We start from the raw sequence: 11992 nt of genomic DNA, 5'->3' as shown, positions 1-11992 counted from the left end.
TCAGTTCATTTGTGGAACACAACAGCTGACAAAAAATCTTTTCAGAAGTGTAAATGGATCATTCTCACTGACTATGAAAGCTTATGCAGTTGGTGTTTCTATGGAAAGAAAGTAATAAAATACACTAGAAACAAAATATGCTGGAAAGAAAATACAGTTGGGTTTTAAAAGTGCAGTATTTCTTTGTATATTTTTTGTTATTTTATTTCTCCAAAGCTATTATTTTGAATGGACATGGAGCTAAAGTTAGACCAAACCTTCCCTCCATGGATGGCTTTGCAGCATTTTCAGGATACAAAAAAGTAAAACTTTGCATTAGACTTGCAAAAATTAAGAACAGCTCCATTTTTGCCAACTGCTCTCCCATGCACACACGTTTACCTAAAGAACAGTTAGAAGAGACACGTTACTGGTTTGATACCATTGATCCATTTGTTAACACACACGCAATTCCTATGCTAGCATAGTCCAAACACAGAAAGGCTATGAACTCTCAAGCTTTAGTCTCCCGTATTTCAGTCTAAGCCTTGCTCAGCTAAACCGCTTCATAGTAACAGCATTTACAGCCACTGTAAGAGTACTATCGAAAGACAACCGACTATTTCTTATTTCTGCCTGGCAACTGGAGACTTCAGGAACCCAACCCATTTTACATGCAAGCCACCAACTGTACCAGTAAAATAAGTTCTGTAGTTGATCCTATGCACAACTTTTACATCTTGCACCTCCAAGGCCCTACGTTTGAATCATCACCACCGCCCCCAACCAGCTACTGACTTTCATGTGGATAGTTTACCTGTTCCAAAAGGAATGAATGACTCTTTCTTAATTAGCTGACCATTTTCATCCAGAAATCTTGATGGTTGAAATTCATCTGGTTTCTCCCACAAGTTAGGATCTCTGTGTATAGACCACAAGTTGGGCACGATCACACTGCCCTTAGGAATAGTATAGCCCTGCAGCACTTTAAACAAAAGCACAGAAACAGAGGATCTGACAAGTTGCTAGGAGTAAGCATGGGAGACTTACTAAAAAGATGACTAGATGATGTTGCAAAAATGATAGGGATCCCTAGCTGTGGGCTGCAAACGTAGTGGGAGCTTAAGGCAAAGGTGATCTCTGCTAGCCTGCCTGCGTCAGAATCACGTAGGCCAGAGCTGGAAAGACATCAGGTTACACCACCAGCTCCCTGCAGAGAAAAAGCAGCAGCAATCATTAGAAATGCACTCTGCTGCAGGGAAGTGCTGTGACTCAGTTTCCTTCTGTTCCTGTGCTGTCACAGAGCCCCACCATAGTGAAGGTGGAGGTAAGGAAGAGGGATGGGCTTTGAACCGTTACCACAAAGGGGGTTTGAAGGGGTAAGTGTTATTTCAGATTGTTGTACCTCACTGTCCTGCAAGTCGAAACATTGAAAACGCAGATCAATTCAGTACTGGGTTTGAAAACAAAGTATTGCTATCTCCCATTCACTTTAACCAGTGTTCAGCTACATTTATGAAAACATGTAGCCAACAAGATGACTCGGGAAAGAATATTTCTTATTGTTTTCAGTAGATGTGGAGCTCAATGGTGTAAGTCTTTCAAACTTTAGCAAACCAATTGCTCCTAATTGATGTTTTCAGACTTCTGTATCCCATGGCCAAAACCAGATGGCTGTGTCAGGTAGGAAGGGGAGTCTCAGCTGCAAACTATCACCAAGCTCATCAGTCAACACAAGCTGACCTCCAGAAAAGAAATAGCTCTAAATCAGAAAACTTCTGGATGTTAGGTCACACATGCTGCTTAAAGAGAGGAGCATCTCAAGCCCACCTACTCTCGATAAATGGCATTTTACATACTTGGGTTACCTAATACGTAAATGAGGTCTTTGTAAATTCTCACTAGATATCCCATCAGATCTTCATCCACAAAAGAAACATTGTATTAACAAGTCTCTACAAATGCTTACCAGCAGTTTCTGAGGCCATTCGAGGAATAGAAAAGGGAACAACTGCAGTCATCCTCTGCACTTCCAGAATGGTAGCCTCTGTGAAGGGCATTTGAGACTTGAGGGTAAGAGAGGGAGCTTTGTCACGTCCTAGAACTGCTTCAATTTCCGCATGAACCTTCTCTATTCAGAGGGAGTGAGAAGAATAAAAAAAATATTTAAAAAGATGCACATATGAGAAGATATAATCTCAACTTCATTTGCCTATGCTTCATTGTTTACAAAGATTTGTTGAAAACGACTGCAAGCTAAAATAACTACGCCAACATCAGCCTTGTGAACAAACCCAGTTAAGAACAACCAACCAAGTGCAATCTTGACAACTGCCAAGAGTAAAGCTACTGAGATGACAGACATGGCTAGCATTTCTGTATTGGAAAAGCACAGGAAAACTTCTGTTTCGGTTCCAAATGTATTCATAATCTTAGTTTAAGAGTTTGACTATACGGTAATTTGAGTGATGAAAACATCAAGCTTCTGGCCTGCATTAAAAAAAGACCAAAAAGAGATTGCACACAGTGTGTGCCTGAGCTGGCGTCTGTCCCTGGGGAGATCCAGTTCTCAGACCTGGAAAAGGTGAGAAAGAGGTGGGAAAACTTTTCACGCAGATGCTTCAGGTACTTCATTCTGGGACAGGAATTTTGGTGCTGTTACTGCAATTGCTGGAGCCTTTTAACTTGTTCTTGCCGTTTCCTACTTTCTATTCACAGAACCTGAAATTGGCTATTTTCCTGTTCCCCCAAAAGACAGCAGCAGAGGTTCCTTCCCCCACACAGCCCATCTGCAAAGGAAAAACAGAAGTCGATAAGCTCATCTGCCCTCTCATCTGTGTTTGGCACAAAGTGTCAAAATATTTGTTTGCCTCTTTCTTCTCACTGAAGGCTCAGCAGACAAGTAATTCTCTTCATGAAGTTTCCAAGATGCAAGATTCGCTTCACCCACGTACAGGATGGTGCTTTTCTTCCAGATAGCTTGGAATCTGGCTACACAGTAAAAAGACAATCTTGAAAGAAGAGACCTCAAAATTAACCTTTAATAAAAAATAGTAAAGGTCAGTTTTCATTTTTTTTACCCATGATGTCCTGAATATTCTGTGGTTGTCCTGCTTGCCTTTTCCAAGATTCAGAATTCAGGCTGCTGTCTTCGCACTTTTCTCTCCTTAGCACTGATTCAAGATTAAATGAAAGCTGAATGCAAAAAAACTTTCTGAATGCTGCTCTGGAAACTGAGAAGTGCCATACGAGCTGTGGTCAATGAACAGTTGCTGCCACCTACTGGGTTTGCTCGGAAAGCAAGTCCTCAGATGAAGAACAGTAAAAAGTACCTCAACGGCAAGAGATTTGCCAGCGGTGTGGCTCTGAGTACTCTCTGCTTTGTGGGATTTTGCTACCTTTTTTGTAATGACACGTTACAGCCCTGTATTCAGGTATGCTTGTCCACATTTACACGAGTAAAGTTTTCATATTAATAAATAAATGTAAGTTAAGGAGACTGTCTCACACCTATTACCACATCAACATTCTATTCCGAACAACATTGCTTAGGTGGTTGTAAAGATAGGTGGAAGACGACAGAAAGCAGCCAGACAAAACACTCGCGTTACCAACTGCAAAAACAGAGACGTGAGGAGTTCTCCGCTAACAGTATTTGAACTGCTACACTTCATCCCATATACTTAAAAATCTCACAGATCTTCAGAAGTAAAGGAGCAAAACCAAGTCAGGGAACCGACCAAACCAAATATTCCCCACTGCCTCCCATATGCATGCATGCACACACACACAATTTTCTTTTTTCCATGTAAAAAGCAAAACTGGCTCACACAGACAAATACATTCTTTCATTTTTTCCTCTGATAGCCCTTCAAGGGCGGGGGGAGAGACCCATAAATGACTCCCAGGCTATCAGGATATTTCTAGGATCTCATTTCTTATGTAAGAAAAGTACCTTATGTAGCTAAGTGATACACTCTGGACTACTGAGCTTATCTGTATTGTTTGACAACAGCCACAGAATAAGGAAAGGGGAAAATCAGAGAGAGGCAATAAAACTGTTAGAGATCACCAGAAAAGTGACAAGCACAGACATGGACAGTACCAGGCAGTAAGGAAAGGGGGTAATTAGCAACACCACCACAAAATACAACACAGAACTCTTCTAGATCTCATTTGTGTAATTCAGAAAATACCTGATTCAGTGACTGTGTATCAAGTGAAGCAGTGATAACACACAAGCATTAAAAACAGAAGAACAAGCCAATGCAATAAAATTTTATTTTACGTTTGCACCTGCTGGACTGTCTCTTCCATGTGCTGAACTGATGCCCTATTTTGCAACCTTTGCTCAACAATTTGGTTGACTTTGTGCAATAAGCTATCATCTTGACGTATTTAAAGAGATTATTCCAGACAGATTAGTGCTGTAAACACGTATCTTTTTGCTTATTTGATAAGCAGCCACAGCACATGAAAACCTCAAAATATCTAATACTTGATTAAAGTATTGCAGATTTATGTTGTTCTCAGATGACTTGAGGTTTACCCTTCTTCAGTCCACGTTAGCAAGAAGTTTGGGCAAAGCAGTGGTCTCTCGGGGAAATGTTTCACTACTATAAATGGAGGTAGAATTACCGGAATAGAATCTGTCCACCCTGCCATGGTTTCCAGTCTGCATATACTTCACAGTCTTTCTATAGCAGAAATCAGCTATGTAGGACTTTGGGAAGAGCTGCTAATAAATTAATAAATCAATTGCTTTATTCTTCTTAAATTCAACCACCTAAATTTGCTAAATAGGACTAAAGAAAATGCTGGCTTTGCAACCACATCTACTGTAACAAGACTCAATATAGAAAAAGATTTAACCAAAATTAATTTAATTAATTTTAAGTTGTCAGCGATGGAAATTTACCCTAAGAAGTCCATAACTCTAGCAAGTACAGTTTTAATGTTGTAATCTCTCCAACACTACTGGTATTTTTTATATCCACAAAAATCTACACGTAGTTTTCTAGAACTCTAGGACAAACAGTAGCCAGATCACAGCACCATCAAATAGTTTCAGTTGCAAGGAATAGTGCAATGTAGTGGACTTGTTATGTTATGGCTGGACTCGATGTTAAACGTCTTTTCCAATCAAATGATTCTATGAATCTCTGGAGGTCATCTGATCTAAACTCTTACTCAAAGCAAAGTCATCTTCCACGTTAGATCCAACTCTGAGGGTAGACCAGGCTACTCAGGGTCATACTCCACTGAGTTTTAAATACTTCCAAATGCAAGAGATTCTGTTAATTCTTGGAGCAATCTGTTGCGCTCCTCAGTATCTTTCTAGTGATTCTATTTTTCAGTATCTGATCAGAATTTTCTTGTTGTAGACTTCTCTCTGCTGCCTCTCTTCCCTCCACTGCACACCTCAGAGGTGACTGCCTCCCTCCTCTTAGCATCTTCTAATCATGTAATTGTAGACAGCATAGGGTCTCCCCTCAGTCACGTTCCCTAACACTGAACAAGCCCATCTCCTTCTGCCTCTCCTCTGGGGCCACATGCTCCACATGTCTTGCGCCCTTTCCCCTCCCGTCATCAGCAACCTACCCAACTGCCGTGACCAAGACTGATGGGAAGAGGCCTTGCAATGACACTGACCAGCTGGCACCGTGGACCTGTGTAAGTCTCTAATTTGATGATCTTCTACAGTGGACAGTGTTTCACTTCCCCAGACCCTGCCACTAGGCTCAAGAATCTCCCTTGCTCAGGGAGGCATAAAAGCAGACCTTACCACTATGTAACTCACATATCTTGTATCATCACTATAGGCCTGGAATGCCACAACTGTCAAAGCTTTTGAAACATGCTAAGGTTCCCTGGAATTGCTTGGGAAAGATAAAGTTGTCCCAAAACAGAAGAAATGCATACACTAAAGGGCCATCCAGATAGTTAACATATAGCACTGACCTACAGATCATCATAGCAGAGCAGGATAGAAGATGTCTGATTACATACTAACCTTTCAAATTACACGTACACATGTACTATTTGCGCTCCAAGTGACTTTTCTGCTGCCACTGTTTTCTTGTTTCTGAACATCCATCTAGAGCTGTGCAGTCTGGAATAAAACACCTAGAATAAAAGCAATCTTACCTTGTACTTCTGGGTAGAGAGACATGTAGAGCAGGCACCACAGTAATGTGTTGGAAGTAGTGTCTGTGCCTGCGATGAAGAGGTCACCAATGATAAAAAACAGGTAGTCTTCATTAAAACTGCTCTCCTTGTTGTTCTTTTCTTCTTCTGCATGGATGAAGTACATATCAATGAAGTCCCTGGGATTTGCTGCATCCAGCGTATCCCTGTGCTGTGCAATTATTCTCTTTAGAAAAGCAGTAATATCTAACTGTGATTTCCTAAGTGCCCGAAAAGGCCAGAAGGGAAGGTAGTACAGCCAAGGGCAGACATTGACCAGCATCACATGGTTGTTCACGCTTAGCTCTAGTGCACGGGCCATGTTCTTCAGCATCGTCTTGAACTCAGCATCTTCGTAGTTAAAACGCCTGCCAAAGGCCATGGAACAGATGATATTGGACACTGCATTGCGAATGATCGGAAAGGGATTAAATGAATCCTTTCCATGCTTCAGTATTTCCTCCTTCATAAACTTCAGCTCCTCAATGATTTTAGGTTCTAAGCTGTGTCTTCCTACTCCAAAATGACGCAGTGTTGAGAGACAGAATTTCCTCTGTTGCTTCCAGACAGGGCCATAAGGTGCAAAAATAACACCTGGAAGACAAAGGGAGAGTCTGAAACGAAAATAATCTATTTTCAAGAAAAAACAGGTAGACAGGCCTGCAACCCAAAAACCAGAAGAGAAGGAAATGATACATGGCAAACCTATCCCAAGCACTGGGCTACAGTTACATCAACAGTTTTATTAGTCCTTGCAAGTCACTAACAGATGGAGAAAAGGTACTGCAGATGCTTTATTACAAACGATACTTCTGTAGGAACGGTTGCCCTGGGACACATGCTAGCTATAGCCTATTCTTCTCAATATCCTGAGGGACGGGGCAGAGCAGAAGATATTAAAACACAAACTGCTTTGCATTTCCTTTCCCCTTCATGTATACAAACTTGCCAATAATGTTTGTGTGTGTACGTATTTCTGCTACATGCAAGGTCTTTCTTTAACTTGTGATCAAAATACCGGCTATGCACGCTGCAAAGAAACTGGGAAGGTGAAGACAGGTTCAGTCACTTGGCAAAAACCTGCTTAATTTGCATCTTAACAGTTTTGATGCCTCTAGGCACATGTTCTGCATGATTATGTCATTATGAAACATCATTTAAATTAAATCTCTTCGTTTTAAGTATAAATATTGCTCACTTACAAACACAAACATCTCTTTTGTTGAATGAACAGACCACACCAAAGATACTGCAGCTTAACAAAATACACAACCTGCTATTTGAAATGTACTCCATGGCTAACCAGAGAAGGTTTAAAGTCATCAAACCCCAGGCTAGTTCTGCTTTTGTTCTTCTAGTGAAGTGATACCACATCTGGTTTTTTCTGCAAATAAAAAGTTACTTCATAAAAGCAACATCAATTCTCCTGTCAACTGCAAATCTTAATGTTAACTTAAAAAGAAACGGCTGTAAGAAATTAGCAATAGGAAGATGCACGATGTTTCAATACTCACCCTTACCTAAATTTCTATTACAACTTAATGTACATAGCCCCTAATGCAAAAGGAAAATAAACAAATAAGAAATCTATAGCTAGAAACGTAAACCTGTAGATAGGTAAATGAGATAAATGTGCTCAGAAGGTTCTGCAATCCCAAAGGTACAAGCAGTTCAGTGTGACATAAAGCTGCTAGTCTTTTTAGCCAGATTTTCTGATTACACTATGTGCACATACTAGTAACGACAGACCGAAGAATGCAAACACATGATCTAATTTCAAAAGCCCAAAACAAAATAAACAGAACTTCATGAGAATCAGCTGAACTTCATCTTCTTTGTATGAAGACATTCCTTAGGCAATCTATTCAAATGTCTGCTCCCTGGCACTTCAAAAACAGAACTGAAAACTTTTCAGATCCCCTTCCACAAGTAACGTTTCCTGGTAGCATTGGTGTTCTCAAGTAGGGTAGGTGAAAAAATAGGCTTATTTGGGGCTGAATTTGACCAAGAACCAACTTGGGTTTTCAGGGTTTGTGGCTGTGGTGGGGAAGAACTGTGGGTTTCTTGGAACAAAACAATGTTATCGCTATTCCTGTCCCACAACAATTATCTCCAAAACAGACACAACCTCTTCTCATTTCCGTTAGGAAAATTAGTTTTAGGATCCAAATACCTTCATAAATGAAAACAGACCTATTGTCCTGGATGCAAAGAGGACTCTGGTAGCCACATGGGAAGAGTAACACCAACCACAAAGCTGCACACACTCACAAGCCTGCACAGGGCATGGCTGTGCTGCGCGATGTCTTCTGAAGTCTCCGAACACCAAACTACTGCAGAACACTAATAACTGATTTGCAAATTGGGAAAGAATGCCATAGGAGACAGATGGAGGAGGAAGAAGAGCATAAAGTCAGAATGACAGAGACAAGAGAAGAAAACTGCCAACTGGACCCCTGCCAGGCAATAGCAATGGAATGGTACTTCACCTTCTCCACATGACCTGAAAAGTCAATGTACACACAACTGTATTTTTAAATAAAACTAAAACAACAAACAACACAACACCTCCCCCTTAAAAAAAGAAGAAAATATAATAATGAATTCTGAAGTAACAAGAACCCAGAATAACCAGGATTTCATGCTCATTACAGAGGGCTAACTTCTGTGAACTGATAATGAAAACCTTTCAGTACAATCAACAAAGCAAGCAACACAGAGAAACAAAGTTTCTTTTATTCTCCCTTTTTACATGAAAAAAATCAAATCCTTATGAGAAGCAAGTTCTGGCAAAGGCTAAGTCCACCTTCCCCTCTCCCTCCACATTTCTCACTGCTAGCTTTAGCATTGCTGCAATACTGGCAACACTGACAAACACAGAAGTCATGACATTTAGTAACATTTAACTTCTGTCTTGACCCATGTCCCATTTGGACGTGCACAGCGCTGGACTATAATGGCAGATGGCCACTTGGGCTCCATCCACTCTGAAGAATGAGTCTTTGCTACCTCTTTAGAGCTAGAAAACACAAAAATGCTTTACTAAAACAAAAATACCAAAACCCTTCCCCCCACAGTCTAGTACTTCTCTTTCCACAGACCTATGTACAGAAGACTTTGATTAAGAACTGACCTCCACCTCCTTCCTTAAGTTCTCATCACACTTTCCATCCAGCCAAGAAGGCCTCCCTTCTTCGTGACTCAGCTGTTCAAACGCAGTATTTGCCATTTCAGATACTTTCATTTGCTCTCCCCCAGAAACAGCATTTTATTTGCATTTTACAAGCAATAGAGCCACATACAGCTGAGATTACCCTGAGCTGACCTGCTGGGTATATTATGGAAGAAAAAAGGGCTAAACACAAATCTACAACAGAAAGTATAGCTTAAAAGAAAAGAGCACCGTAAGTTTACACCAGGTAGATTGTTTACAGAACAAAGATGCAGGAATCCAAAACAGACACTTACTGACTCGGAGCCTCCAAGCACTGTAGAAACCAAGCTGTGAGCAGTAGATCTGAAGTTATACAATCATCCCACTTCTATCATTTCCCTTCCTCATACACACAAACACGGCTGTCGCTGCCCTGGTCCAGAGTGAAGTCTCACCCATGAACTCCTGAAACTGAGTGTGAGAGGCTCCCAGACCAAACTTAAGAGGTCTCCGGTTCACGTGTCATAACCTGTCCAATCTCTTCCACGAACCACACACAAAAAGAAACACTTGTTAGCCCAAGTTAGAGCTCTTACAGACGATACCTAAAAACTGAAGTTAGAGATTTACATTGTACCCATATCGTTTAAAAAAAAAGAAAAAGTCACAAAACTATCAGAAAACATGTATTGCTCACCTCTTCCCAGTAGCACAAATCCAGCATCACAGAGGTTTGGCCATCTCCTACACACCAACACTAAACCCAAGCCGGCCCACTGAGAGCAGCTGTGACTTCCAGCAGTGTCTGGAGAACCTCCTTGAGGGGGCCCAAGCAGGGCCACACTGCCCATACTCACTGACTTTGCCTTTTTTGTGCTCAAAATACACTACCCCTGCAGTTCATTCTACAATACCCTTGCATCTGCAGCAATTCAACTTGTTGCGCCAGCTGATGTAAGCAATACATCACAGCTCAGTACATTTTGTGGACAATTGGGCAGCCCACACGTAACAGTCCTGGTACCTGAACATAGCTGTGGTGACCTCCCAGAGAGCACTAAATGTAAAGCAATATAATGTCCGTGCTGCAGCCCAGCACACTGCAGGCAGGCACAGTGCCTGCGCTTGGCCACAGCACACTCCTGACAACAGGCTCCTTCCTGACACTCCTGACTCCCCTGGAGCATCCAGCCGCGGAAGCTGCTGACTTGGTTATCTGCGGTTTTATTCACTCATTTACATGAAGGCTTTGTAAGCAGCATGCATCGACTGCTCTGGCTACTCTTGTGCCACCGTGTTCAAAGAAGTCTAACGGAGAACTGTCTGCAAAAATCAAGAAACATACAGAATTCATAGCATTCAAAGAAAAAGAAAAACACCATGAGCTTGAACATGCAGTTTTACAGCACTGCTAAAACTGCTGTAATGTCTAACTGTCTCTTCCCCTTTCCTCCTCCAGTCCTTGCTAAATGTATTGTACCTAAAAACATTCACGTCCTGTAACAATAACTATGTGCCAGTAAGATCTGTCTCAGTTCAATATCATTAATCATTTATTTTGTTATTCACTAAACTGTGTACACCTTTCAACCATTTACCCTTCAAATACGTATTTTTTATCCTTTAATGGTACCCGATTGCTTTTCAATAAACACGATCCAAGTTCCTCGCTTTCTTCTTATCTTTACTGGGGTAATTCTGGTACAGTCAAAAACTGAAGATAAAAAGTTTCAGGAACTTAGCCAATAGATTTCCCTGGCTCCAAAAACAAAAGATAAACAAGTTTCACAATAAAGTTAGCACATTAACAAGTCTCATGGGCTACTCCTCCTAAACTGAAAAAGGAAAGGTAATTTTCCACAAAAACTTGAGATCTGTAATGGACCTGAAGACTGAACACAAAGAAATTTGGAGACACTGCCATCATACGGTTTAAACTCCCCATGCCCCTTCTTCTGAAAGCCAGTAAACTCTCCTTTGACCTATTAGAAAAAACAAAAACACAAAAACCAAACCAAACCCCAAGTATGCTCAGTAAGTTTTGGCAAGCAGAATGAAAAAACAGCTGCAAGCATCTCAGCACCAGCAGCTCACACGCAGGCAGTGCAGCCTGCGCAGCTGTGGGACCCCACAGAAGCCTGCTCTCAGCCATCGGTACCTTGGCAAGAACTGGCCAAGCGCACAGTTATTTCATACTGCTGCCAGAGTATTCAAAATTTCTTCCCTGGATATACAAAAAATCAGAAAACCCCTGGATGACAGGCTAGCTGCTCCTTAAATCCCCGCACAAACGCCATTCCCTTCACTGCACACAGAGGTAAAGGGACTTGGTATTTCACGTTATCCGTGGCGCACACCGCAGCACTGCCAAGTTCACAGGGATGCTGAGGGTTCACCTAAACGTGGGGTGAGTCTCTCTGTATTTTTTGTCACCAGCCGGGCAACGGACAAGCACGACGAGCAAAAAGTGCTCCTTAAATCCCCGCACAAACGCCATTCCCTTCACTGCACACAGAGGTAAAGGGACTTGGTATTTCACGTTATCCGTGGCGCACACCGCAGCACTGCCAAGTTCACAGGGATGCTGAGGGTTCACCTAAACGTGGGGTGAGTCTCTCTGTATTTTTTGTCACCAGCCGGGCAACGGACAAGCACGACGAGCAAAAAGTAAGC

At 41.6% G+C, this 11992-nt stretch overlaps 1 protein-coding gene across 1 annotated transcript; it reads right to left on the bottom strand.

Moving 5' to 3' along the window:
- Window positions 1-202: 202 nt before the first annotated feature.
- LOC104533292 (cytochrome P450 2U1) lies at window positions 203-6759 on the bottom strand (the record flags this gene model as incomplete). The annotated part of the gene is made up of 4 exons (XM_010191043.1): window positions 203-381; window positions 797-964; window positions 1949-2110; window positions 6127-6759. Coding segments are annotated over 4 exons (1142 nt in total), but the record flags the coding sequence as incomplete, so codon positions are not given.
- Between the last annotated feature and the right edge of the window lie 5233 nt (window positions 6760-11992).

The sequence above is a fragment of the Mesitornis unicolor genome, unplaced genomic scaffold (assembly GCF_000695765.1).
Source record: "Mesitornis unicolor isolate BGI_N332 unplaced genomic scaffold, ASM69576v1 scaffold31788, whole genome shotgun sequence".
Lineage (NCBI taxonomy): Eukaryota > Metazoa > Chordata > Aves > Mesitornithiformes > Mesitornithidae > Mesitornis > Mesitornis unicolor.
This window is presented reverse-complemented; position numbering and strand designations above follow the sequence as displayed.